Here is a 27718-nt window from a genome sequence, read left to right as displayed (position 1 = left end):
TACCTAATAAGTTATGGAGCAAAGCTCTCACTACAGTCTTCATGATAGTGAATCTATTGCCTATCTCAGTGCCTCTATACAGATGCAAGAACACAAAGCTGTTGACACTCTTTAAAGCCTGAACAGATCACCAACCCCATTGCAGATGAGTTTATAGATGAAGATATGATATCTACATGAAGATTTTGAACAAATTCTTGAAGCTTCAATCTAGATTCAAGAAGATTAAATTTGTAGAATATTGTGGCATGCACATCTACAGGCTTTGGGACCCAGAAATGAACAGTATAATAATCTCACAAGATGTTATATTCAACAAGAAATTGGATCAAATCTCTATGAATTCACTAACTGAAGCTGAATATGTTGAACTTCCAGAGGAGTACAATTATATAAATTCATTAAACAGCTGGCAACACAAGTTACTAGCTTATCTTATGAAGGAGAAGCCAGAAATCATGAAGAAGCTTACAGATGGCAAATTAGAGGCTTTAGAGCTCACATACCTGAATGAAGAGCAAGAAATTCTCTTGAATGCAACAGAAGAAGAAGAGATGAATGAAGCTGAGCTTTCAGTGCTCAGCATGCATACAGATATACTAAAATCCATTATTAAAGTCAAACACTCTGAAGAGTAACTTTATTGAAAGAAGACTCTAGATGTTGAAGTCTTCAAACTACAAGAGAAAGACATCTGAATTCTAGTCAAGAAGAAATCTGAAATGCAGATTCTCTCTGGCAAATGAGTATTCAATAGAAAGCTCAACAATACAGGTGGCACAGTATAATTTAAAGCCTGTTGAATCATATACAGATTCAAACAGCAAGAAGGTGTTCACTACAAGAAGATTTATACAGTAGTTATCAGTAAATCTACAACAAGAGTCTTCTTTGCAATCTCAACAGCTAAGAACTGGAAGATCAGAGTCTTTGACTTTGTGACAGTCTTTCTAAATGAAACTCTTTCAGAGAACAAATATGTATACATTCAACTATCTACTGGATTCAAGCACAGGCAGAATAATCTAGTAGAGCTCTTATGTCAGGAACTCTACAGGTTAAAGCAAGCTGCTAGACTTTGGTATCAAGCAGCTACTGACTATCTGAAATCTCTAGAATTCCAGATCTCTCCATATAATACAGGCCTACTCTACCACAAGAGAAAGCAAATCTATCTAACTTTACATGTCAACAACTGCTATATAATAAGATCCAACAAAGCTAAAACAGAATGACTCATCAAGAAGCTTCAGAAATACTTCAAGATCAAGAAGATTACAGAACAGAGCCATTATCTAGACATGCAGGTTTAAAAGCAGCCAAATGAAGATCTTTTTGTAAACCAGAAACAGTATATCAAGAATTTACTGACTGAATATGAAATGGAAGACTGCAAACCTTCCAAAATACCAATAAAGAAAGAAATAAGCATCAAATTTATATCAGATCAGACTCTTAAAGATGAAGTTGACAAGCAGGCTATATCTACAAATTACAGAAAAGACCTGGACTCTCTACAGTTTCTAGTTACATGTATAAGACTGGATATTGCATTTACAGTCAATTATCTGGCAAGATTTAACAGCAGGTCTAATAGAGAGAGCTGGACAGTATTCAAGCAGATTCTACACTACCTCAAGAGCACAAAATTAAAAGAAATAGTCTTCAAAAGAGATATGGATTCTGAAGACTTGAAACCAGCAGCCAGTTCAGATTCTGACTGAACTAAAGCCAATCCTGTGTACAAATCCACCAGCAGCTATATTATTATCATGAACAGAGCTTCAATATCATGAAGATTATAGCACCAGACATCTGTCTTGAAATCTACAACCAAAGCAGAGTATTTGGCAGCTAGCAAAGCCACTTGTGAACTGGTTTGAATCAACAACCTGTTGATAGATGCCAGAATAATTAGTGAAGGCTTAGCAAGACTAAGAAGCTCAAAATTAAGTGTTGACAACAAGAGAGCCATTAACTTAGCCAAAGCTGAAGCTATAATACAAAAAGCACACCATATTGAGATTCAGCACTATATACTAAGAGACTGAATGCAAAAGAATAAAATCTCAATTGAGTACATTAGAAGCAATACAAATAAAGCTGACAGACTTATAAAGGCTCTTGTAATGAATTTCTACACTCAATTCATAAGTATAATAGAGGTGACAGATTAATACAGGAAAATATGGAGATTTATCAGTAAAGCCAGTAAAAATACTGTATCATGGCAAACAGAGCTAAGCCTAAAGAAGAAATAAATCTGGATTTTGTAATTAATTTTTATTACAGATTTGAGAGATTTGGAAGCTTTGAATCTTTGTGACTCTTGCTCACTGCTGGAGCTCATTGCATGGGGGGGTGTTAGGTAATCCAACTAGCACCTCACTCATGTGACCCATATAGATTAGCGAGATTCCCCTTTAGGTAGCTTAGCGAATGACAAGCATACAAGTCCTCCATCAGTCTAATTTCGGCCGGATTATTGTCGACCCGGCACGGAATCTCGCGCGACCTCATCGAATCTCATGAGCAGCAAAAGGCGTGTTGTGTACATGGGGCATGAGCTGCAAGACAATAGTGCCCAGAGCAAGTGCGGAGGAGGTTCAAGAGGACATTCTACATTCTCTATAATGTTACACAAATGGCATGCTACTCTCTACCAGGCGCCTTTTCTGTGAACTCATGCTCCATACCGTACAGCAGCCTGATCTCTCCCACAAGAAACACCGTCTGTGTGCGTGTGGGGAGAAAGAGAGAGAGGGCAACAAAGGGATGTAACTAATATTTCGCATCTGAGACAGCATGAGACATGCTCCTCCCTGTCAGCTCAAAGTGATAGTGACTAGTTTTTTGTTTTTGTTTTGATGCCAGCGCAAGAAGGAAAGCTGCTTGGTTTGGACAGAGCGGGCTTTGGCTCTTTGGTAATCATGTGACAGCAACAACCACAATCCCGCCAAGTCAACGGGGCTATACTATACCACATCCGGCATGGTCGGGTTGTAGTTGGGTGACAGGCTGACATTTGGACCAATCAACAAACAAACACTCTGCTGCTTTGGGAAAGGGTTGTCCAGCCAACATGCACCGCCTAAACCCAATCGGGGCGACTCACAACATAACAATCCTGCAGGGATCGTAGGCAATGTTGTGCTCTGGCTCAGATTTGTTATTCTTCAAGTCCGCCGCTGCATCGCTTACCTCTGTATCATTCTTCTGTCCTTCATAGCTCAGGAAGTTGTTAATATAGTTTGCTGCCCTTCCTGCTCACTCTCTCATTCTCGCTGTTCTCCTAATTATTGTTACATCGTTCCAGCATCTCGCCGCGCTCTGCAAGGTCATGCTTCCGTGATAATTAACACCAAGCTCGACTCTCTCTCTCCACCAGATCACTGTTTTACTGTGATAGCTGGTACCCATCCGGTTCGAGGGGAGGATATCTGCTGTTATTGTTGAACGTGCGACTGCGTATCTACCTCTTATCGGTACCAGCTTAGTTTCTCTCAAGCCAGACAAAATGCCGGCGCATTCAGGTCCCTACGGACAGGTGATCGAGTACATTGAAGGTGCGCAGATGCGATTTTCAATTTCTGTCTCAAATCGAGCATAGCTAACTCTACCGTATTTTAAGATCGACTGTATCTCGCTTCGTACTACACTCCACCAAACGAGAATTCCCCGTTGCCATTCCGCCCAGTGCCACCCAAGTCGCCGAGCAAAAGGCGCTCAGCCGTGCCTCCAAGCCCGGCAAGGGGAGTGAAGCCGGTTTACTTCACTGTGGACGATGTCGTTCTTTACAACGCTTTTCATGCCGACTTCGGCCCCCTGCACATCGGCCATCTCTACAGGTTTGCAGTCCACTTCCACGAAGTCCTGGGGAACCCTGCAAACAAGGACCGACCAGTCGTTCTGTGGACAAAACCGGATTCAAGAAGCCGTGCCAATATAGCCTGCCTGGTGGCTTGCTATATGGTCCTGATTCAGTCCTGGCCTCCGCATCTGGCGCTGGCTCCTATCGCCCAAGCGGATCCTCCGTATATGCCGTTCCGTGATGCAGGATATAGTCAAGCGGACTTTGTTCTTACCATTCAAGATATCGTCTATGGCGTCTGGAAAGCGAAGGAAGAGACCTTGTGTGGCCTAAAAGAATTCAGCCTCGAAGAGTTAGTATCCTGATAAGCTTCGCCTTTTTTTTTTTTCCCTTTGTACCCATTCCTTACAAGCAGAACAGGTATGAAAAGTACGAGCGAGTCGACATGGGTGATTTCAACTGGATCACACCTCATTTTCTCGCCTTTGCATCGCCGCAATACGAGCCCGTTGCACCCATTCCCCAAAATTCTCCCGAGTTTGCAGCCCTCCCATCCACCATTTCCGAAGTCTACGCTTCCCAGCTACCTGTGCCCTTCAAGAATGTCCTGACTCACTTCGCATCAAGAAATATCGGACTAGTCGTGAGGCTAAATTCGGAACTATATAGTCCTTCGTATTTCACGGCGCTTGGAATCAACCACATTGATATGATCTTCGAAGACGGAACCTGCCCACCACTACCTCTTGTGCGACGGTTTATAAAACTTGCCCACGATATGATCTCAAAGAATAAGGGCATTGCAGTCCACTGCAAAGCTGGCTTGGGTCGGACAGGATGTCTGATTGGAGCATATCTAATTTATCGCCATGGTTTCACGGCAAACGAAGTGATCTCATTTATGCGATTTATGCGTCCAGGAATGGTTGTCGGTCCGCAGCAGCACTGGCTGCATTTGAATCAAGGATCATTCCGCGAATGGTGGTTTGAGGATACGCTTAAAGAAAAGTTGATGCTCTCCATGCCAGCAACACCCGGCAGGGCCTCATCGAAGCATCGGTTGAATGGAAATAGTCAAGTCGCTACTCCACCGAACGGCCACCAGTCCAAGAGACTAGCCTTGGGTGAGATCGATACCAATGAGGCTTCGCCATGCTACGCAGACGAAAACCTTCCCGCCCCAACCCCAGGCCAACCTCGCAAGTCTCATCGGAAGGACTCAAGACATCATCCATATGCTCGCGCCGTGTCAGGCACTTTAGGTGTAGACGGCGATGTGGGTGTCCAGTCCATGCGAACAAAACTTAAGAATGCATCCCGTCGATCGCCTGATCATGGTGACAACGATTCAGAACGCCGAAACGGGGCTTCCCCTCGGACTCCTCGTCGCGCCCCAAGCCACCCATCCACAAGTTCTTCGGTGAATATTACACCAGACATTCACGAAGACGTTGAAAACTGGGTTGAAGGCGTGAACAAGGTCAAGAGTCCAAGCGGCACCAAGAGCGGAAGCGGTGTTTTGGGAATGGCCAAAGTACGCAGTAGCCCACGACGATTGGGAGAGCGAAGCGATGGCAAGGTTCGGAAGGCAAGTGGAAGAGTTGGCAGCGCGGGAACCGTGGCAAGAGTCAAGGCATCCTAGCCCTTCATTTCTGCTTCGAGGAATCCTCAATTTACCTCTAGCTGTACAAATGTTTGTTTTTGAGCTTGGTTCCAACGAGTCACGTTGATGCATTTTATCGGGGTTTATGGCGTCTTAGGTGGGAAAATGGAGTCTTGCAGTATTCATGGTGACATTCGAGCTTCTGTTGTCCTTCGGGGCGGAGAAATTCCTGAGAGCTTCCGCACTTGCAGTCGGAGGATGGAGAGGCCCTGCCCAGCTAGAGTACAAGTTGTCGATCGAGCGTTGCATGCGGGATCTAACCTTGTTTGCGTTTTCGCCGGTTGTGGGAGCATAGATATCCACATGTTCAATCTGGTTACTCTAATCGATAATTTGACCATTTTCTCTTTTGTTTGTTTGGACAAGGAAAGAAAGGGAAAGAAAATCAGCCTTGAGTTATTCTCCATTTGTGTTTTGTGTATATGGTCCGTGTGTTCCTCAATTGGTTTTGGCCTCTTGTTTTCGACATACCCCTGACGTGTATGACATTTTTGACACAGTGTGATAGTCTAAATGATGAGAGAAATTTTTTGATGACCACATGTTTTCAGATCTGTGTTGGATGACGTGATACCTTCATGGATGGTAGGGATTCGGAGGCGGGAGGAAGGGAGACGAACCTGCGCTGCAAGAATGTTTGCTCGGACAAGCATTGTATAACTAGCTGCTACAATTTACGTCTAGGCGCTGAACAGCAGATATTTAGCTCCATATATAACTGGCTTGAGGAGGACTTATAACTGACCATAAGCTAGCGATAAAGAAGGGCGTCTTCCCTTGGGCGATGGGCTGTAAGATATGAAAACAGCATTCTTGCTCCGGAGGCTAATATATCTCAGCCCATCAACCCGTCGTCGTAGACATTATCCAGAACCGCAGTCAGACGCTGCGTCGCCATTGGAGATACCAAATATGTAATACAAAATCTGGTTTATGTCCTTCTCGTCGAGAATGCGTTCTTGTTTGACTGTTTCGAAAATTTTCTTAACGTAACCCAACGTCTCTCCGAGCTCTGTAGGGTATGTTTGTTTCATCAGGATCAAGCATTCAATCAGAGCTTTCAGTGCTCGAGTTTGTAGCTGTAGTTGAAGGAAACAGTCTTTCGCTAGCAATTCCCCTTCGCTTATGAGCCACGCACATAGGTTAGAAGGCAGCCTGTGGAGAATTTGCTGAAACGATGCAGGGACTAGATCTACTAGAAAATCCAGAAACACATCGTCTCCGCGCTCTGCAAGGAGCATGAGACATTTCGTCACTGTTTGAACTGCATCGTGGTCCCGACGCCTAGCTAAGTAAGCTGCATCATTGGACAACACAATTGTCAGATCACTGAACAAGCTCTCGGAATATTTGCCTCGGACAAGTTCGCCAAAGGCATCGGCGTATATATTGAGCATCACTTTTGTGGTCATGGGGTCGCCGTCGAAGACAATGGATTTGTAGAGGCTCCATGCGGCTCCCAGCATGTCCACACTCCCTTCTCCTCCGTTTGTGACATCTGTAGACCATTTCAGCATGCACTTATTGACTTCCCTCCTGATGACGTCGTGCTTATCTTTCTCGAAGGCAATCTTCAACGATTGAGCGCTGTGATACCCCATAATGTCCAGGCCCTCCCTGAATTGCTGATTGACCGCCCGCTGGAACATCGCCACCCCAACCTGTATTGCCACACCTAAAAGTGCCTCACTACCTGGGGCCAGCGCATTTTGAACCAGCTTATTGCCGACTACTACCAAGCCTTGCAGCCTCTGAATGTCCTTCGAATCGACCACTCTATCGCAAAATTTGATAACAGGCCTCACGGCTTTTTCTAGTCCCGTGGATCGGTCCTTCACCACTAACTGACGTAGAACTTCAAAGCTGCTTGCTTCCCGCTGGTCAAGTTGATAGTCCATATACTTGGCAATAAGTTTAAAGAAGGGCTTCAACCGAAGTAGAAAAAGCACCTTTCCCAAGGCAAAGCCCATCACCTCGAATCGTTTTTCAAATCGTCTGAAAAGAAGATCGTCTTGAAGGTCAAGGAGGGCTTCAGCGCGATCCTCGATAGAAACTTGCCTTGTCGCCGCATGAGCGCCCGGTCGCACTCGAGTCTGAGCGTGCAAGTATTCCTCATTAGCACCCCTCTCTAGGAGAACTTTGATCACCTCCTTTGACCCGTTCTCTATGGCCCGAGCTAAGGGCGTATCGCCGCTGGCCCCTTTCGCTTCAATATGAGCTCCCCGATCTAGAAACAAAGTCATCAACTTTGTGTGTTCGCTAGTTGTCGCAACGTGCAATGGCGTTAATTTATTCTTGTCCTTTGAATTAACATTGGCACCGTTATCGAGTAACAGCCTTGCAACTTCCCCGTGGCCTCTACTTGCAGCCCAAAACAAAGGGGTCCGGCCATAGCTATCTTTCATGTGTTCAGGGCCTCGACCGAAAACGGCTTCTCCTCTTTTTTTCTAAGAAGCACTTTAGCCCATGCAGTGACTCCAAAATATGCAGCGAGATGCAGGAGCGTGAAGGACGTTGGGGCAACGCCATATTGCTCCTTGACCCAGTAATCTGCCCACCACCTGCCACGCGCAGAAGAATTTGGGGTAAAAAATTGTCGAGAGAAAAGGTCCTGCTCGATGGTATCTGGCACCTGTCTTAGATGATCGAGCCAGTAGCGGCTCGCGTACGGAAATAGCGTAGACTCGGCCGGTTCAGATCGGATATTGTTTGAGGTTTTATGACCTACTTCAATAGTATCCAAACAGGTCCTGGCAAGGACAAGATGCGTTTCTTCCCTCACACAAAAAGCTTCGATACCACTGTGCACATCTCCTAAGAGAAAGTCTTTTGCGGAGTTATGGATGAGACTGACAGAATCCCCCATAACCTTCAAGAGCTGTCGGCAGGATGAAAGCTGGTCTTTGAGGATTTCTACACAGCTTTGTGTATTGGAGTCGTGGATATCCACAGCAATCGCCAGTTCGGTCAAGGTCAATGGTCGCCGAGCCAATACAACCCATTGAAGAATGCGAGCCAGTTGTTCTTTGTCTTCCATCTGATGAAGGATTCGCTTGTAAATATCACCGAGTCTTTTGGGGACTTTCGTTAGAATCTCTTCCATCTTGTGTTTACTCTTCCCCTTTAGCTCGTCAGCGACAAACCCGACCCATAGAAACGTCCCGTCTGCGCCTTTTTCCAGAGCCTCTCGAACTATTTTCAATCTACTTTCTTCTAGCTGGTCCTCCAATTCTAATTCATTGACTTTGGCGGTAATATACTTTTCAACATCTCGGCGTAGCTCATGACGGCGATCGACATCAAGATCGAGGCGTGGAAATCGGCCAAGCTTGCTCTCGATAAATGTTGGTTGTGCTCGGGAGAGAAGCAGTAATTTAAAGTGCGTATTTAGTGGTTTGCTTCCTAGGAAAAGGCTGTGGAGGCTATCCAGAAATAATTTCAGAGACTCGTCCTCACATTCATCGAGGCCGTCCACCACACACACCACCTCGTTAAGCCCCCCGTTCTGCAGCAAAGTATAAAAAGCCCTCCACAACCGCTCAAACCTGGAAACCGTATAGGATGTTGTCTCAACTCCATCAAAGAATTTTTCAATGTACTGTGCAAGGTACGGGTGTTGTTCTAGTAACTGATGCAGTAGTCCTCTAAGGACAGCCAGGGCTGTGTTCCGCTTCTCATCTTGGTTGTCACAGAAATAATACAACACTGTTCCGCTTTTCAAATTCACACAGCGCTCCAGCTCCTCGGTCAAATAGATTGCTAGGATCGTTTTCCCTTTACCCGGCCCTCCGGAAAGCCACAGAATCTGTGAGTTCGTCTGCTCCAGCCACTGTCGATATTGTTGGTTCTTCATTATCCATTGACATGTGTTTTCCACTCTCTTCCCCTTCCTGATTATAAGGGAGTTTCGATCGTCCTCAGGCTGGGTCAAGAGCAGTGCATTAAGAATCTCACTCTGTCGCACGCGGACCACTGATGGCCCTTGCAGTGGTTTTGCAGGGATAGATATCAGAATCTCTTTGCCATAGGCAGCCGCCGCCGCTGCGGCGTACCCCTGCCATTGCTTGTTCTTGTGGGAGTCTGCGTAGTCACAGATGCCACGAATTACTAGGCATGGGTGATTGTCCATTAAACCGGCGGCCTCCATCTCGAAACAAAGAATACCGTTCTTAAGAGCTAGCCGATCTCGGGTGAGGCCATGTCTCATAACTTGGTTTCCCGATGCAATCAGGCCGTAATGAACCTTGGGAGCCTCTGTCTTCCGAGCGGCGCGATGCCGTACTTTTCCTTGGTCGCAACGGCTGCACGTACTTTCTTCTCCGACATGATCATAGTCTGCGCTGAAAAGGATATCCTGGTCTGCGCCTGGGTACGCGAACGCCCCGTTCTGGTCCCTTTCGATGATCTGTGAAAGATAGCGGGAAAACTGACTCTGGCCTAGAATATCTCTCGCCTCGAGCTTCGCTGCAGCCGTTAGAAGCACCTGCGGTGGCTTGTTCAAAGTGCCCGTGATTTTTAATTGATCGGGCCCTGTCCTTTTCCCAAGATCATACTGAATAACTCCGCCAGACGTAGCTGTCGGTTTACTCACGACAACGTCTCCTAGACGAGTATCCTTCTTCGTAGAGGGAACTCCTCCGCCGATACCAACCATCAAGTTGAAACGTATGGATTTATAACTCGTCGTCATTTGTTTTGCAACCCTGGCAGCAGAGACGGTACCATACACCCCGCTTGGCAAACATGCGATGACCACATTATGGTCGCCGATACTCCCAAAAACATAGCCATTGTCGTCATTCGAGTCAGGATCCAGTAGTGGCTCTTCGTGGATGGTATCGAGAATGGCCTGGGCTGCTGCCAGCTCCAAGGGAAGAGCACAGATCCAGCCGACGGTGTAATCGCCACGGGAGAGCATAGCTGGTGGGACCATCATACACTTCGCTGTCAGCAGAAACAGAGAGGCATGACTTTGCCAGTCGTAGGTAATTCATTACAGCTTCCGATAGCAATGGGCCCCGACAGCTCGAAATTGGTCCTGGATAGAGATCATGTTACTCTTTTCCTTTCTGCCACCACAAGGCTGGGGGTTCGCTCGCACCCCTCCCAATTACGGCCTAGATCGCGGCGCGTTACGAACCAACAGACGGAGCCTTGTCGACGTGGCGGCTTTTCCAGAGCTAGGGAGGAGTCATATTTTCATATCGTCCGCGGACTTTCCTCCAGCCCCGATTCGATGAGCCATTCTCCACGGAATATATGAAAGGCTCCCTATTTGCTCGTGATTGAACGTGCATACGGAGTCCAAAGTACAGGTTACTCATGGCTATGATCGTCGCAAGCAGCAGATGTTTTAGTCAGTGCAGAGTGTACACAGTGGACAGTGCAAAATATTATCGAACATATCGCCTCCAAGAGGTAGCCGTAGCTGTGCTGTTCGTGATCCCTCTTGAGAGATCAGTTTACAGTTTATTACTAGAGGAGGGCAATTACGGTTCGTCTTTGATCAAACGATCTTGGCACTTCAGCAATTTTTTCACAAAAGAGACAAGAAAGTCCATTTAGCTCTTTTGTTTGCTTTCTTTCTTTTTTCTTTTTTTCTCTTTTCTTCTCTCCTCATTCGTCCCGCTAGGCCGCAGTGGGGAAGGCTTCGAGTATCCCACCAATCCGTGATTCAAAACTTAAATAATAAATAAACGCTCTGTCGTGATATGTGAAAGAAAAAAAATTATCCTAAACTCTTGGTCATATCCTTCGTCTCCGGGTTGGATATTCTGCCGTTAAAGGTTTCTTGGCAGTAACTGCGACATAGCGATGGGCGTAGTGATACCGATAACCCATCACGGCTGCAACGGCGTTGATAAAATAGGCCTCGAGTCCGAATAGTCGAATAATCAGGTAGGGTATATACGCAACAACAAAGAACAGGCGGAGCATCGGCTTGATATTCTCTGAGAGGTCTGCAACTTTCACATCCACAAACCCAGCGTCTTCGAGAAGCGAAGGAAGCCTGCCCTGTTCGAACAGGGCATTTGATGGCATCGCCGCATGGATGTTTACCTGATCGAACATCTTGACCATCTCTTCGGCTGCATCAAGGGACTTAGCGTGGTCGTATTCATACAGAGCAATCGATCCTCCCGGCTTCAGGACACGGAAGAACCCGGCAAGGGCGGCGGCTGGATCTGTAGCATGTACAAACGTTTCCATGGTGTAGACCCCATCGAATGAGGAGTCGGAGAAGGAATCGAGGTGGTGGTAATCGGCTTTTTGCACCACGATAGCTCCCCTAAGCCCTGCGGCTGCGACATTTCTCTGAGCTCGCGCCACGTGTCGGTCCACAACATCAATGGCTGTTACTTCCAGATGATGCTTGCGAGCCATATGAATAGCAACATGACCATATCCACAGCCGGCATCTAGCGCCCGTGCGCCCTTGAAGAGATCCAGCGATCGCGCGAGATGATCCTCCATTTTACGAAGAGCTCTTCCGATGGGGAACGGCCACAAGGTGTCGGGATCATAGTAGCCAAAATGACGAGTGCCTCCAAGAAAGAGCCGATAACCAACTCGTGACTCTAGCGAGGCGTAATATGACTGCAAGGGTGCATTTTCATCGATAAGGGGTTCTTCTTCTGAAGTTGCCATAGAAGAAGATAGATGTATACTTGAATTTAGGTATTCGAAGTTGGAGAGTATTTGTAACGGGTATCTAGGGTATTTAGAGAATCCTCGCTGGGTTTAAAAAGTTGTTCTCAGAGTGTAGTTATGAAGTTATCTTTGTCACTGTTATAGAATGAAACAAAGGAAGGCAACAAATATACTCCGTAGAGGAAATAAGTAATTATAACAGGGATGATAGCTGCGGCCCAACAACTTTGATGGCACACACAGCGCAAGGCGAAGAAATTAGAGCTCCTCCTGTCGAGATGGTCCTTTATTGTTAAAATTAAAGAGGCTTAGCGCAGTCACGCGTTTACGTGTGTTGTTATGATCATACAGGTGATGATGTATTGGCTTATGAGCTTGAAAGCTTCAGAGTACACCTTACCAAGGACAAAAGTTCACTTTGCTGATCCTTGCCAGAAAGTGTTCACTTTTTCGGCAAAGCGGTTAGAACCCAGTTTGTCACATCTTGGCACTGCGCACTCTTTACGGAGCCACCAAAGCTTCACTTCACCCTCGCTAACCCCCCTAGCCCTAAACCTGCTAATTCAGTTATTAACTCCCGTAGCTTCCTCCATCCCTAGTCTTCCTTAAGCCCTAACCATCTAACTTTAGCGTCCCAGTTGTCCCCAACTGGCCTTCTCATCACGCATTGAAGGCAAAGGAGAAGAAAAGGCTGTTTTAGCAGCTCAGAGGAGTCAAAACGAAAGAAAGTATGTCGGGATGATACACACAAGCATAAAAGAAGACAAGGGCGAAGAAGAGACAGAGCACTCAGCAGCAGACAAAATCACTTCCATCCAATCCATGGCTTCAGGAACAACAGGCCTAAGGAAATGCTTTCATCATTTCATCATGCACAGTATCACATAATTACATTCTAAGACTACATAACTAGCCCTCAGCTAAAGCTTCTGCATCTCCTTGACTGCAACTTGCCAATACCGCAATCGCTCGCCGCTAGCAGTTGTCCCAACACAAGCGGTGATATACTTCTCCCATCCATCCTCCTTGCCGTCCTGCAGCCCCTTACGCACATCAGAGGTGCATTGAGATGTCATATACCATGCAGCAGAGCCAAAATCATAATCGTCCTTACTAAGGAGGAGGTCAAGGATTTTGGCTTTGTCGTCGCCCACTTTCTCGCGTTGGTCTTTGAGTTCGGGGATGGAGGCCAGGTAGCGCGCGTTCCATTTTGGCATTTGCATGTTCCGTGCTGAAGGAGTAAATACATATCAGCTACTATGGGACTGTGTTGTTTGCTTGTTCCAAAAGCCTTTTGCTAAGAAGGGAGGTTGTGACATACTTCCTTGTCCTGGCCTGCCAGGGAAAACGTTTTTTTGGTATTTAAATTCATCGGATTCCAGCGCCATAAGGCTGACAAGAGCGGCCATTTCATTTTTGTTTGTAATGTTGTATTTCTCGAAGGAGCGTAGAATGGGCTCTGCGGCCTGAGACGCACTTCGACATTGATGTGGGGCTTTGGGGTCATTGATACATGGTTCCCTTGCGGAGTTGGGGCAGATGACCTTGAGAGCGTCGGCAAATTGAACGACCTTATCAGATTGCGGAGGGTTGCTGCAGGTATCTGCTTGTCCAGATACAAAGACGGAGATAGAGAGAAGGAGGGCTATGTTGATAGAGGGCTTCATTATGACTGCTTGGAAGTGTGACGTTGAAACGTTCAAGAGAGAGTTTTGCTTGAGAGCAAACGATACTTAAACTGAATTGTGCTGTAGCTTTGAGGAATTTTTTTTCGGTAGGTTCATATTCGGAAATTTAAGGAGTTTTAAATGGTATCGAGGCATAGGAGTTGATCCACAATGGCGATGATGATGTATCGGTTTGCCACTCCTTCACTGTCCGTAATTATCAATATGTTCTCTATTTGCCGGTTGCAAACAATCAGATTCATATCTCCTGGTAATGATCTGCATTTGAAAGGTAGCTTCCATAACACAAGAATGGTTTCTTATTAACAAACTGTAGGTCTATTAACTCATGCCCAGTGTAAAGGTCGCTCCGCCCTATCCTGTTTGGAAGACAGCATGGAGTGAACTCCAACAACTACCATAAGAGAAGCTGGCAATCTGTAGCTCCTCGCGTGGTCCTTGGCAAATAGTGATTGCATGGGCATAGTATGTATAAGTATGAGTTATCTAAACATATCGTGTCTAGGGTGTCAACCAGTGTGCAGAAAGTTCACTTCAGCTCAAAAGATTATTCACCACAGTCCATAAGGCCTTTGCCGAGGGTTGGGTTATGTTAGGTGATTCGTGGAATGAAGTTGCAAGGTGTAATCAGCATGAAGACACCCTGTTCTCAAATATATAAAGAGATGATACTTATATCTCTGTGTATGATTGTTGATTATAATTGCAGAGCGTTGTAACAATGGCCTGCTAGCATTTTCATCAAGGCTGAGCTTCCCTGATGTGCACATAGATAGGCCATAATTCAGCGCCTCGGTTTCTAATTCAAAAAAAACAACCTGAATAATAGTCCTAATGTCGTTAACAACAACAGCAGCTCTGTGATCTCAAGGGCCACCAAGGTTTCGAGTTCTAGGCAAGGTAATAGCAGCCTGGTGCACATTGATGATATCATGGAAAGAAAATCTCCATAATGAGGCAATAGGCCGGAGTTCATGAGATGAAAAAAACCGTATGGGAGCCCAAAATTGGCCTTGCCAAATGAGATCATGGCATCAGGACCTTGTGGTATTGTACCTGGTTCACAGAAGCCATTTGCACAGTAAACTTGCACACTACAAGTAGGCGATATGATAGACCTTGTGCCAAGTGGGTTGCGGTGTAAAGAGGGTCTCTGGAGGTGAACGGAGAAAGAGATATAGAAGGAAAGCCAGCGAGGTTGACCATCAGAGGTTATGATATAGATCAGGATGCCCTTGGGAAGGATGTAGTTGAAATGATGCCGGGCAAACGAGGCTAAAAACGAGCCACGTGATTTGATTTTTTTTACAGAAACGGACGTGGTGAGAGGCGACTATGTTCTTCAACGACAGAGAAAGGATAGCATTCGAGTCGCTCATTTACTCTCTTCAAGCCGGCATCTTCGATCAAAGACTGTGGTTGTATCATCACTCGATATTCTTGACTTTAACGCTGTAAATCAACTACACAGCCAGCTGTTACAAATTATGTCTCGGAGTTTGAGTTGATCCTCAGACATAAGGTGCTGCCATAGGCCCAAGGGCCCTGCCAGACTCCAAAATCCTGACAAAGGAAATGTTGCAGTGACTATCACAGTTTGCTGATAAAATTTCAAAGCTGATGGCACATTTAACACATGATATCAGCTTTAATGCCCTTTTCCTTCCTATTGTTCTCTTTCAGTCAATATATCCTCATTAGAACATCATTGCTGTGAATGTTTCCATTCATGTTGCCGAATTGCCATATTGACAATTGAGTTACACTACATACTACCAAGAGCTATGTGAAATGGATATTCCCGTTGATAATAGGCAACAGGGACCATATTCATTCCGGATGCATATCTCCGTTGAAAACTTCTTTTGTCCTGGGAACTCATGCCGACTTGTCACTCTAGACCTTCCAGTTGTTTTGTCTTGCACATTTAGTTAAAATCCAACCAGAAACTACCAAGATTTAGCTGTACTCTTTCATCACTGCCAATCTCTCAGCCTTTTAGAGGGGGGGAAAAAAAGAAAAAGAAAAAGAAAAAATCAAAACCAGTGACTTTATAGAGCTTGTCACAGGGAATATGACGAACATAATCCCTAATCACACAACCCGGCGCTTGGATACCTTCCCTCTTGAAATCTTGATGTTGATTGCAGAAGAGTTGAATGAAAGCAAAGATCAATTCGCCTTCATGCTATGTTGCCGCCAGTTCCACGCGATAATGGAACCTCTTTTTTACAAATCGATCGATCTCGGGCCCTACATTTCAAAAAGGTCGATAAGGACTTTGTTACGAACGCTTTTAGAGCGACCATCATTAGCAGACCACATTAGAGAACTGCAGCTCTTTCTATGGGACTCGGATGGAGCTTACGTGGGCCCTGTGACATTGAGTAGCAGACCTGCACGGGAGGAAATTCTGTCTCGACCTCGACTTCACCGCAGATATGCGCTCCTGGAAAAGAAAATAACTTTTGCTAGCCGCTCCCAGGACGAGGAGTGGGAGTGGTTGGAAGACATACGAGCCGGTGTTGTTGATGCCTTCTTGGCTGTGCTTCTGATATTGGTTCCCAACCTGGAAAACTTGAAGATGACCCAGTTTCCTCCCAATTCGAATCATTTCTTTAAGACCATTTTTCGGGCGGCACGTCGCAGCGAACCGTTCGACGAGCATCCTATACTTACACGCCTCTCCTTCGTTGATATAATGCCTCACTTTGCCAACTGCGTTGGTCCGTGCATCCTGCTGCCTTACATCGGACTTCCAGCTCTAAAAACATTGGTTACGTCTAAACTAGGTGAAGATTGGCTTAACAGGGGCCAGTGGGCGGACTCGTCGCTTACAACCCTTAAAGTTACCCAGAGTTGTTGCTCAGCATCCATCGCCACATTCCTCAAAAGTTGCAAGAGCCTAAAAGTCTTCAAATATAGCCACCATAACGAATTTGGTCCCCAACGATTTAACATAATGGGCATCTGGAAATCTCTTCAAGTCACAAAAGATACGCTTGAAGACCTATGGCTAGACGTCGAACGTGGGAGGGATATCTTTGAGCCATCCTGGCCCACAGAAGTCCCTTTTTCGTTCGCTGAGTTTAGGGCATTAAAGGTCATTGGTATAACTACTCGCCAGATCCTTGACTTGCAAAACCCAAATTCTCACGCGCTTGTGGATATCCTACCGCCGAACCTCGAAGGGTTGACTTTACTCGATATGCCGGACGACCACCTCGAGTACATCATGTCCGAAGTAACGCGGTTTGTGAAAGCTTCACCTACTGTCGCGCCATCCTTGACAAAAATCGCTTTGTGTGGCAATTTTAACTCGGATGCAGTCGATGCGCTCGAAAGCGTGGCGAAAGTACGAGAAGCATGTGCAGAGATTGGGGTGGAGCTTAGTTTCCCGATGGAATGGTAGAGGACTCAGATACCCTACGGCGCAGGCGAGGAGTTGGCAGAGAATTAGAGAGCGGACTACTTTAAGGTTGCGGCGCATCAACACGTAGATGTGGAGGTTAAATATTCTTATAACTATGGTTTGCGGTGAGCCCGGGGGTTTGGGGGGGGGGGAGGGCAGCAAATCGTGGGATACGACTTTCACGCTTTACTCCTGCCGTAAAGCTGATAGAAACAGCCCGGTTTCGAAGCGCGGTATTGGTTAACTTTTACGCTCAATCAATGAAGTTTAGATCAGGTCAGATCCGTTAACATTTTACTTAATTATTGACCTCGAAGTTCCCCAAAAATATCTAAACACAACTCTCCCAAAAAGCAGATATTCTAATCAAACTCCGAGCCCTTTTAGCCTCATAAACCCAACTCCAGGCGAAGAGATTATGTTGTTCAAATTGAGGGAGCTGCTAGGTGAAGGGGACGGCAAGCACTGAAAATTTGGCGCTAAGCCCAAACCATTCGCAGCCATTCTTGAAATCGTTGTGGCCGAATATTCAAGCTATCGACGTTGGACAAATCGAAGTCATAACAACCGTTAACGGTATCTAGGAGATGACATACTCGCCGCTGTTTCCGTACATCACCGGAAGCTTCCGCCTGTGAAAGTAAATAGCAAAGCGATTCAACAGAGATGAAGGATGTCTTGAATTCACACCCTGGGATATATTGTTAGAAATACGGAGAAATAATCTTCAGTACACATATGAAAGACAGGATTGTGATAGCTGTACGTACCGAATACACTTTCAACAGTGCCCACAAGGCCGGTTAACGACATTCTGTCCCCGAACATTCGGAACTCGCGAGGCCATCGTGGCAAGTCAAGTGCAGCGACTACGGCGCGTGCGACATCTTGGGCAGAAGTCATGCAAATCATAGAATCTTGACCGTCGCTGAGATGGGGAACCTCGGTTTCCATTGAAGGAATATTTATAAGGTATTCGCCTTCCTTATCAATATATGTGCCCTTACCGAGCTGAAAGGCGGCCATGCCGCCTGGAGCCAAGCGCTCATAAAATACACCGCATGTAAAGATGGTGTATTCCATTTCATATTGCTGGAGCAGGGAGAGGCTTTGGCAGTTCCCGCGGTCTGGGAGCTTGGAGAGGGTGCGCTTTGAAGGTGGACCCTCAAATTCAGATGGTATGAAACGGCGCACATTAACTTGAGCAGCAGCGGTGATAAGAGAAGCCTCAGCGGGTCCCGATATAGTGGAAATGACTACATCCACCCCCGTGAGCATATACCGGAGTTTGGAGTTGTTGTAATAATCAACTTCTAAGACTTGCCATCCTCTGGAAACAAGGCCGGGGTTCGGCTGGAAATATTAGCGATTGGAAAAGGACAAATGGAGTATTAGAACAGGGATACATACAAACCTGGATAGTATAATAAATTGATGACAGGTTTTCGTAGAGAGATAGTTTGCAATAAACTGGGCTAGGCCACTTGATCCAGCAATTGCTACATTCACCATGATCGCTGCGTTAGAGGATAGATACTGCTTTTCAGGTAGAATATCAGCTTATATGCAAAGATGGCGTCCTCTCTGGTATAGTGACACTATGTCCAAACGAAAAGATCCTGAGGTCACTGCCGTAATGGCAAGAACAGCAGGTTTATATACCTCCTTCAAGACGCTGGCCGTTAGGCAAACTGGCTGTTTGGAAGTAAAAGGAACATGACGTCAAGGTCTCAATCACACCATTAAGGTCGATGCCAACATGTTCCTTCCCAGAAGCTGTCGCCTGAAGACCCCGAACAACAAGCGTGAACAAAAATCATAGGTCAAGCGAGTAAGTGCAAATCGGTTATACCGAGAAGCTATGACCCATAACGTTGGTTTAGCCCCAGAATTTGCTTGATGGTTGGTAAATGAGAAGAACGAACACATGGTTTGGTTTCAAACTATGCCTGATATTTATAAATCGGAAACGGCTACTTCAAGTCGCCCACTGATTGTTAGGAACAGCCTCATCAGCAGGGACCTGGGACCGGGAGACCTGAGTAATCCATCGCGGCTTAAAGTATAAGGTTTAAGGCCTATGGGAGCCGCTTCAGGGATCTGTGTTGATATCAAAGTTCAACAAATAGACAGTAACGAAGGGCAATTTCGCGGAGATCCGGCAATCTGCAGCAATGAATCCAGGGTGTCTTTCATAATGGTGAAACTGCGCGAGGGTTGTGTATGCTATATTTAAAGAATAATATCGCCCACGCGACAATTCCATGTCGTAGAGACAAAGGTTCAGCACCCAGGTTGCTGGGTGACGGCAACCGTTGCTGAAGAAGACGACTGGCTTAGCCTTCGGAGCTTTGCCCTAGAACCCCAGAGAAGGGATTCTCAGCCACACCACTTTTTTGTGGGATCAACAACAAGCAGAGATATTCAGGGAACAGCTTGGCACTGCCTTGCCACCCTCTCTCTCGTGCTGTTCTGTTGGAATGTTTCAAAGCTGTTGGTGACGGCACATGTCGCGATGCGGTGATGGCAGGGTACGTCACATGATCCCGCGTGATGCTGACTGCTGACTAAGCTGTCCCGTCGCGTCGGTTAAACGCGTCCTCGGAATGTTTTCTTCTCGCTGGAGACTCTTCGCTGCTTGTGAACTGCTGGCGGCCGACAAATTTCTCCTCGAGGACCTTGGATATTAAAGTTTCGCTGGAATAATATACCTTCTAATTGTTGTTCCGCAGATTTTTGAGCCAATATTTTTTGGATTTGGAGCGAAACTCCAGGTTCTCAAAGTTGAAGCCAAGCCCCGCTGGTTCCGCGGCCAAACGAAAAGCGAACGGAGCTGCAAGACAATAATACATGTTACATTGACACCCGTGCACCGTGCGCTGTGATGCTCCGCGTACACGCCGAGACGCGCGATATCAACGCACCCGTCCTTCCTGCTCCAAAGCTTTCTTCCTCCACTCCAGCTGGGCATTTACTGACACTCACAGCAGCTTCCGATTGCTATGTGATTTCTTGATTGCCCAGTTGGACTATATTTTTTTTCACCATGAGTGATACGGACTATACGCATACAGGCAATGAGCCCTCGTCCTCGAACGATGCGGATCGGTCTTCGCCAAATACTGGATCCTTTCTCGTTCACTCAAATAAATCGTTTACTCATGGTCAGCCCCCGAAAGTCGACAATAAAATCCTGGGTCGCCAGAGGCGCCGAAGAACAAGGTAAACCTTTCCCGGAAGCTGTTGCAAAACTGCCTCCCGCCGTACCCTTACCATTTCAATTATTTAGTTACGCGTGTTAACATTATTGGATAGCCCAGAGGACTATGCAATTCTGGAGGCAGAATACCAGCGGAACCCAAAGCCAGATAAAGTGACGAGGGCAAACATTGTGAGCCGCGTCTCGCTAGGCGATAAAGAGGTTCAGGTAGGACATGATTGTGCTTGTGTATCGTATTAATTTTGAATATGATAATGACAATCTGCAGATTTGGTTTCAGAATCGTCGGCAGAACGATAGACGGAGATCCAAACCCCTTCCGCCGCACGACCTCGGTTCCTCAAGCACGACAACCACAGATTCCCAGAAAGATAGGTCGGATAACGATGTAGATTCGCGGCCATCACCCTCCCAGCTGAGCTTTTCTTCTCAGGATCAGAAGAAATCTATGCGACCGGAGACGTACTCTCCAGAGGTCTCAGTCGAACATCCGGATAACGAGTGTATCGAAGAGAGTGGAATGGCCCATGCTACTAGTTCGCAGACCACAGTCGCTTCCACACAAACTGAAGAGCTAGAAACCACTAGTTGCCCTGATGAGGCCGTAGGTTCATTCGAAAACCGGGCGGACAAATTGGACCCTGTGTCAAAGGATGTGCAACAGCGTTCCGGCTGCAAAAGGAAATGGGATGAATATGACGTGAAGGAAGTGGTCGAAGCCAAACATGCCAGGCGATCATTGCCCTCTCAATTAGCAACGCCGCCTTCCCTTCGTATCTCCTTATCCTTTGATGGGGAGGCAATGGTCAGAATGGAAGGTGAAAAGACCCCGTCACCTCCCAAACCCAGAGATTCCCTTCGAATCTCATTTTCGGCCGATGGCGAAGCAGTGGTGAGGTCTGCAAATGAGCCTTCACCATCAAAATCCGCCTGCACCAACGCCAGGCAAGCGCGATTTGGCCATCTTCGTCGCAGTACAAGTGCGATATCCTTCCCGACGATGCGAAGCAGAATTGAAGGAAAGGATATAAAACCGTTTGGGAGATCCCGTAACGCCCGTACGTGGGAACTGTACTGTGATGATGACGCTCGGACGGCGCTCCCCAACGCTTTGAATACACGGGTGGACTCAACTTCTGTGGATAATTTATCGCGCTGCGGACCTCAGCGCGAAAATTCAAAACCATTGGGTGTTCGGTCACACATCCCCAACGAGATTCAAGAGCCACAAACCCCAGCAAAGAAACGAAAGAAGCTCACTAGGGCAGTGTCTTCTCTCGCTCGTTTGGAAACTGGCGCAAAAGCTCCCACATCCTCAGGAGCGAAAGCCAGAAAATTTGCGCACGACATGAAGGACCACACTGGGGATTCTGATAAGGAGAATTGGATCCCAGGCACACAGATTTCCAGCGTTCGAAGACGCGGTGTGCAGAAACAGACTACCCAGGCCCGTGGCCGTCGAGTGTTGGGTAGATCAAGCAAGCAACTCGAAGCCAGCCAGATGGGCGTCTCTCGTCTCAGGCGAACAAAAAGTGCCAGATCGGCAATGATAAGTGAGAAAAATGAGAACGGTTCTGCTGTCGCTGGTGAAAGCGAGGAAACATCTGCCTTTGTCAAGGAGGCCGGATCAAATCCAGAAGAAGATTTGGACTGTGTCCAGGGCTTGTTGTCCCTCAGCCAAGGAGCTTGGAGATAGGGCCATAATCAATATGTCTAATGTCAAATCACGCCTGCCTCAACGGCCTAAAGAATTCCATAATTTTCCTTTGTATGTACCTTTTTTTTTCTCTTTTCTTTTCTTTTCTTTTCTTTTCCTTTTTTTTTGGATGTTATGCATGAAGACTTTTCCTAGCCTTGGACAATGGACGATTGATGTCATAAAGAGGTTCCTTGGCTTGCTTCCTTCGTCCTCTTGAGGCTGTTCATGCCTACTCAAGAGTCAACGCTATCGGCGTGCCACTAGAAATTGCGTAATAATAGAAGCCTCATTGGACTAGAGGGTTTTCTGCTTCTCGTATCCCTTGCTCTTGTTGTGGGGTGTATGGCGAGCATGTTCAGACACCAACTTGGAGACTTTCCATGGCGAACACGCTGATCAGGAAGAGCATTGGCCCAGTGGAGATATTGTGTCATGTTGGGGGCAGTATGGGAGCCTATCAATGAGAAACTTAAATGGCTGAGATGAGGTTCGCTCTGGTCTGAACGAGAGCCCGATGCTAGCGGAGGATCGAAGGAGTTTCGAGGCAGTCCGCTGGTTGATACTGTTGTAAGCAGTGACTTTGGAGTCGCACAGCCCCTATCATGCAAGCGCCGTCAGCCACTTCTTTGTTAAAGCAGCATGCCAAAACCACCCAATCCAGGGCTCAACAATAAACACACCCCAATGCCGCCTTAAGTCCAGCTTCATCTTTCGACCAGCCCGCTCTGGGATGCGCCGTTATCCATATTCTCGACTTCCAAGGACCATGGCAGACTGACTAGCCCCCTTGATAACTTACCGAGACCCCGGATACCCCTATCGACCAAGGTGCGTTCCAATAAGAAGCTCTGGTTAATGCGGTCGTTAACCCAATCCGCACCGGTCGGAGAGTTTGACTCTGGCCAGCTGACCTTGGCTTAATGCGTGTGCTTTTCTGGTTTAAATCCCGTTCGTTCAAGAAGAGGGGATGTCACGCTGACTACGTCTCGTGAGCGTTGCGGCCTATACAAGCCCGGGGCCAACATCTGCTCCTCAAGGTCGGGCATTTGTAACCTATCATTCCCCCTCTCCCCGTTATTTGATCCCCTAAGGATCCTTTTTGTACCTTTGTCTGGCATTGAACCTTTTTTTTCTTTTCTGTTTTGGCCTAGCTGTTCCCTATATTTTTTCGGGTATCTAACCATGGAGTGTAGAACTAACCGTCTCATACAGACAACCAAGTGGTTGCAAGCAAGCTCCAATATCATGAAGCCGATCCCTACACACGAGAGGCTCCATCAGCAGTCTAAGTCTTGGAACAGCTCCAAGGATAGCTCTGCAGCTCTTGCCCTGCCCAAATCCTCTCATATTGGAATCATTGGTGCTGGCTTGGCTGGGCTAAGATGTGCGGATATCCTTCTCCAAAAAGGAGCTCGAGTAACCATACTTGAGGCCAGGGATCGAATCGGAGGTCGTGTATGTATCGCTGTCGTTCTTAACCTTGTCCAAGTTTTCCATTATGTTATTTCCTTCCTGACTGTTTGGCAGATTTGCCAAAGCGATATTGGTGGTACTCCTGTTGACCTGTAAGCTATAGCCATATATGCTTGAAGCTTGTGGCTAATGTGTTCAGGGGCCCTAATTGGATTCATGGGACGGAGAACAATCCTATTGTCAGTATTAGCAAACACACCAAGACAGTCACACATTCTTGGGATGGCCCACAAGCTATCATCGACTCTTCTGGACGGCTACTGGACGCACAAGATGCCACTAAGTTCTCTGAATTCACGTGGGAAACTATAGACAAAGCCCTTGACCATAGTCGGAAAAATGCTGCAACGATACCCCCCAATCTTAGTTTATGTGACTATATTCGAGAAGAGCTCGAAAAGACTACATTTTCTCAATCGGAAAAAGAGGCATGTATGGAGCTATCAAAGTCATGGGGGGCCTATATTGGGTCCCCTGTTGATAGACAGAGCCTCAAGTTCTTTTTTCTCGAAGAATGCCTCGATGGAAGTAAGGTTCTTCCAATACTATTGTGCTTCTTCATATACTGACGATATTTTAGCAAATCTCTTCGTGGCATCAACATATAAGGATATCTTGCAGACGGCCGCTGAGCCCGCTCTAGAGGGTGCGAAAATTTGTCTAAATGACCCAGTGGTGTCTGTTAAAGCGGAGCCCCGTAAGCCGCGCGTTGAACACCATGTGACTGTATCCACTGCTTCTGGCAAGGAGTATGTGTTCGATGAAGTCGTCGCTACATTTCCCTTAGGTTGGTTGAAAAAGAACAAGTCTGTCTTCTCCCCACCTCTCTCACCCCGTCTGTCGACCGCCATTGATAGTATATCATACGGCCAACTGGAGAAAGTTTATGTCCATTTTCCGGAAGCTTTCTGGAATGTGGAGGGCATCAAAGAGGTCTCAAATGCTTCCAACTCCGCCGAAGACGAAGCGAGGCATTTAGCTTTGATGCCTGGATTCACACAGTTCCTCAACCCAAATTACGTTGATCGTCCTGCCATTCCATTCTGGAACCAAGAATGTCTTTCTCTAGCCACTCTTCCCAAGTCATGCGCTCACCCGACGCTTCTGTTCTACACCTACGGACCATGCGCAGCCCACATCGTGAACAAAATATCTTCCCTCTCTCCAGAGTCGAAGGAATACTTCGAGACCCTCGATGGCTTCCTCCATCCATTTTACTCACGCATGCCCGGATACGATCCGGACTCCCCATCTTGCAAACCGATCGCATTCCTCGCCACGAAATGGCAGCTAGATCCATGGGCCGGTAACGGCAGCTACTCGAATTTTCAAGTTGGACTGAAAGAAGGAGATCGTGATATTGAGATTATGAGAGAAGCTGCCGGTGTTGAAAGAGGACTGTGGTTTGCTGGGGAACATACGGCACCGTTTGTGGCCCTGGGAACCACCCTGGGGGCGTATTGGAGCGGTGAGCTGGTTGCGGAGAAGATTTGTGAGTTGCTAACGGGTAAAGAAAAGGAAGCCCGAGAGTAACGCAGCCGTAGAAGAGGTCTTTGAGGCCTGGTTGACTGCGTGTAAACCCTTGAGGTACGGTCATTTCGACTCTCATTGTTTTCTTTTTTTTTTTTTGGAGGCATTGCTCGGTAGCTGTCTCAGTCTTATTTGATATTGTTTCGCCCATCTTCATCCTAGCTCCGCATGCTGCCCAGTGTTAAAGCTATCTTGTTCAATATATATCCCAAACACATTGGATTAATCCATGTTTCGATTTGCTGTACGGAGTAGATCGCCTATTGATGATAAAGTTTATTTACTCTCTTCGGACGTTCGCAAGAACATTCTGAAAAGGGACTCTTGATTTAGACAGTACTTCGTACACATCTTAAATATAATGGCTCTAGCAAAGTACGGGTACAGGGTGTCCTTATGACAAGTTAAGCTGTCCATCCCCCACCTCCCGTCCTGGGGGGTCTTGAAAATGCTGGTAAGTTGCATAAGACGACCATAAATAATGTAAAGATAATTATAATATGCCAGAAATAAAGAATACTAAAAATATGTTACTATCTTCTGTACGAAAGCACGATTGCCTACCGTCAACGTCACCGCTTGGCTCGAATCATTATCAACACGGAATCTCCGCTTCGACGGGGAAAAAAAGAAAGGGAAAAAAGGAAAGAAAACGCCGGTGTAACAGAGTGGTCACTGAGTCAGAAAGCAAATATCAAGATTAAGGGTACTGCGTCACGCTGAGGACAAGAACGGTCGTGGAAAGGGGTCCCGCGTGAAGAACAATAAAAAGATAGAAGTGAAACGACTGTGCCGGCGGTGCGAATATGGAGTAAGATAAGGTCATGCTTCACTGTATGCTCCTATGAAAAAGTGAATGAGCATAAATGTGCAGCGTGGGAAAGTGAAATAATGGCAAACCGCAAGCTTGGCAATAGGTACGGGAATCCATGGACATAGGCTGTTCATGGCGAGAAGGAATGCCAGAACGAGGTGATCGAGACAGGGAGACAAATGAAGGGAAGAAACAGGAAATTTGGGGTATCGTAGTTATTCGCCCAGGCCGATTCGCTCAAACAACGCCCACGCCAAGCTATTTCGTGTGTATGAAGACCGCAGGGATGAAAAAAGCAAACGAAAGAAAAGGTACTGTTACAAGAGCCATGATGACGGGCTAAAGGGCGGGTCATCGAGAAAACGGTAACCTTCGAGACCGAACACATCTCTCAGATCGATTGAATCCGTCAAGGCTAATCCTCCCAGATCGTTTCGAGATCTAGATCCTGCCGCCCCTCTGCCCCACAGACACTCCACCGTTTTCGACCCATGGCAAATCGCAAGGACGGTGAATTGTGGAGGTCCATGGCATTTCTTCTCCGAATGACATCACTATTTCCGGCAGATTCATCGGCTTTATCGGCAGCAGCTTTTAGTTTTGCGATACGATCGGCTTCTATTGCAGCAGCTTCGGCGTCGGGGATATCAGGTATTGTTTCTAAAGATGAAATACTAGGGCTGCGGGAGCGCATGCTCGATGGTGTGGAAGGCATGGATGAGGCGGTAGAGAAGGCGTACGAGGGGTAGGGTTCGTTAAATCGCGCAGAGATAACAAGACTTTGCTGCGAAGGCGAAGGACTCGTACTTCTAGGCCATCCACTCGTAGTGGACGAAGGGTTAAGCGGTGAAGAAGGTCGACGACGGGCCAAGCGGGGAAATGTGTTGTGAATTCCGGGAGATAAGGAACCGGCTGGCATCGAAGTGACCTCCAGGTGAGCTCGAGGCGATTCAGAAATGCTTTGGGGTTCCGGCTGCTCTGCTATCGGCTCGGATATATTCAGAGTGCTCATAGTCGGGCAAGTTGCTTCGTCCGACGAAGTGCGAAGTGGACTGGGTCGTCGAAGAGGCAACTCATGTCTACCTTGACTGCTGGCGAAGATATATCGACCCCGGGAATCCAGACCTGGCGATGAGTGAGCACGCGTCATGCACGGTGCTGCGGGCGATCCAGCGAAAGACCGCGATCGAAGGTGTGTCTTGGCTAGAGGGCTCCGTGTGCGAGGTGGTGGAATATGTAGTGGAGGAGGCAATGGGCTTTGTATTTGGGCTATTTCGGAAGTTATTCCATTGTGTTGCAGGGAAGCCTCTTCAGCGGTTTGATCGTCGCCATTCGGGGAACTGACAGACTCGGGAGGGCTCGGCGGAAGCATGATATCTTCTGGAGCCGGAAGAGTAGTCGCCATTTTGCCGAAATGTTGTATCTCTCGTTGTCAGCAAACTGTTGAAAGCCTGATTAATCACGAGGACATGTTGGGGGGGCGGGTTGAGGTCTGTCAGCGCGCCGTCGCTGGTATTATCCGCAAACTCTCGCATCAAAATGCTGGAGTCCCTGGAGGAGAGTGCCTGCGGTGACTGTAGCCGTTATGCAGCCGGCCACTGGCTATGCCGTTCAAACAGTGGGATAGAGTCGGGTTCTCCCGTGACGAGCGTGACAGGCATGAAGAAAGGCTCTGTGTTCAAGGCACCGGGAAACGGGCGGTTGACCCTTTTGAACTGTGTGAGGAGCACATGCAACCCGAAGATCTCATGGAAGAA

At 47.0% G+C, this 27718-nt stretch overlaps 10 protein-coding genes across 10 annotated transcripts; 5 read left to right on the top strand and 5 right to left on the bottom strand.

The window, feature by feature from the left end:
• Nucleotides 1-3207: 3207 nt before the first annotated feature.
• CIMG_09628 (protein-tyrosine phosphatase) lies at nucleotides 3208-6012 on the top strand. The gene is made up of 3 exons (XM_001240006.2): nucleotides 3208-3566; nucleotides 3632-4163; nucleotides 4232-6012. The coding sequence occupies exons 1-3, from the start codon at nucleotides 3518-3520 to the stop codon at nucleotides 5451-5453; spliced, it is 1803 nt and encodes a 600-aa protein (XP_001240007.1). The 5' UTR covers nucleotides 3208-3517; the 3' UTR covers nucleotides 5454-6012.
• Nucleotides 6013-6337: 325 nt separating this feature from the next.
• Nucleotides 6338-10392, bottom strand: CIMG_09629 (pfs domain-containing protein; the record flags this gene model as incomplete). The annotated part of the gene is made up of 2 exons (XM_001240007.2): nucleotides 6338-7921; nucleotides 7951-10392. 2 exons carry the CDS (start codon nucleotides 10390-10392, stop codon nucleotides 6338-6340), a joined length of 4026 nt encoding a protein of 1341 aa, XP_001240008.2.
• An 827-nt stretch (nucleotides 10393-11219) lies between these two features.
• Nucleotides 11220-12252, bottom strand: CIMG_09630 (2-heptaprenyl-1,4-naphthoquinone methyltransferase; the record flags this gene model as incomplete). Its single annotated transcript, XM_001240008.2, has 1 exon — nucleotides 11220-12252. The coding sequence occupies exon 1, from the start codon at nucleotides 12120-12122 to the stop codon at nucleotides 11220-11222; it is 903 nt and encodes a 300-aa protein (XP_001240009.1). The 5' UTR covers nucleotides 12123-12252.
• Nucleotides 12253-13045: 793 nt separating this feature from the next.
• CIMG_09631 (uncharacterized protein) lies at nucleotides 13046-13792 on the bottom strand (the record flags this gene model as incomplete). The annotated part of the gene is made up of 2 exons (XM_001240009.1): nucleotides 13046-13356; nucleotides 13447-13792. The coding sequence occupies 2 exons, from the start codon at nucleotides 13790-13792 to the stop codon at nucleotides 13046-13048; spliced, it is 657 nt and encodes a 218-aa protein (XP_001240010.1).
• A 2236-nt stretch (nucleotides 13793-16028) lies between these two features.
• CIMG_12973 (uncharacterized protein) lies at nucleotides 16029-17225 on the top strand (the record flags this gene model as incomplete). Its single annotated transcript, XM_004445205.1, has 1 exon — nucleotides 16029-17225. The coding sequence occupies one exon, from the start codon at nucleotides 16029-16031 to the stop codon at nucleotides 17223-17225; it is 1197 nt and encodes a 398-aa protein (XP_004445262.1).
• A 479-nt stretch (nucleotides 17226-17704) lies between these two features.
• Nucleotides 17705-18737, bottom strand: CIMG_09632 (uncharacterized protein; the record flags this gene model as incomplete). Its single annotated transcript, XM_001240010.2, has 3 exons — nucleotides 17705-17916; nucleotides 17996-18578; nucleotides 18636-18737. 3 exons carry the CDS (start codon nucleotides 18735-18737, stop codon nucleotides 17705-17707), a joined length of 897 nt encoding a protein of 298 aa, XP_001240011.2.
• A 685-nt stretch (nucleotides 18738-19422) lies between these two features.
• Nucleotides 19423-19915, top strand: CIMG_09633 (uncharacterized protein; the record flags this gene model as incomplete). The annotated part of the gene is made up of 3 exons (XM_001240011.1): nucleotides 19423-19446; nucleotides 19566-19756; nucleotides 19798-19915. The coding sequence occupies 3 exons, from the start codon at nucleotides 19423-19425 to the stop codon at nucleotides 19913-19915; spliced, it is 333 nt and encodes a 110-aa protein (XP_001240012.1).
• A 262-nt stretch (nucleotides 19916-20177) lies between these two features.
• CIMG_09634 (homeobox transcription factor) lies at nucleotides 20178-22344 on the top strand. The gene is made up of 3 exons (XM_001240012.2): nucleotides 20178-20447; nucleotides 20541-20652; nucleotides 20714-22344. The coding sequence occupies exons 1-3, from the start codon at nucleotides 20272-20274 to the stop codon at nucleotides 22139-22141; spliced, it is 1716 nt and encodes a 571-aa protein (XP_001240013.1). The 5' UTR covers nucleotides 20178-20271; the 3' UTR covers nucleotides 22142-22344.
• Nucleotides 22345-22950: 606 nt separating this feature from the next.
• CIMG_09635 (flavin containing amine oxidase) lies at nucleotides 22951-25435 on the top strand. Its single transcript, XM_001240013.2, has 5 exons — nucleotides 22951-22972; nucleotides 23357-23599; nucleotides 23672-23709; nucleotides 23757-24145; nucleotides 24198-25435. The coding sequence occupies exons 2-5, from the start codon at nucleotides 23390-23392 to the stop codon at nucleotides 25148-25150; spliced, it is 1590 nt and encodes a 529-aa protein (XP_001240014.2). The 5' UTR covers nucleotides 22951-22972; nucleotides 23357-23389; the 3' UTR covers nucleotides 25151-25435.
• A 191-nt stretch (nucleotides 25436-25626) lies between these two features.
• On the bottom strand, nucleotides 25627-27711 carry CIMG_09636 (uncharacterized protein). The gene has a single exon (XM_001240014.2). It carries the CDS (start codon nucleotides 27364-27366, stop codon nucleotides 26377-26379), a length of 990 nt encoding a protein of 329 aa, XP_001240015.1. The 5' UTR covers nucleotides 27367-27711; the 3' UTR covers nucleotides 25627-26376.
• Nucleotides 27712-27718: the final 7 nt, after the last annotated feature.

Source organism: Coccidioides immitis (assembly GCF_000149335.2).
Source record: "Coccidioides immitis RS genomic scaffold supercont3.2, whole genome shotgun sequence".
Classification (NCBI taxonomy): domain Eukaryota; kingdom Fungi; phylum Ascomycota; class Eurotiomycetes; order Onygenales; family Onygenaceae; genus Coccidioides; species Coccidioides immitis.
Note: the sequence above shows the minus strand (reverse complement) of the source record. Positions and strands in the feature narration are given on the sequence as shown.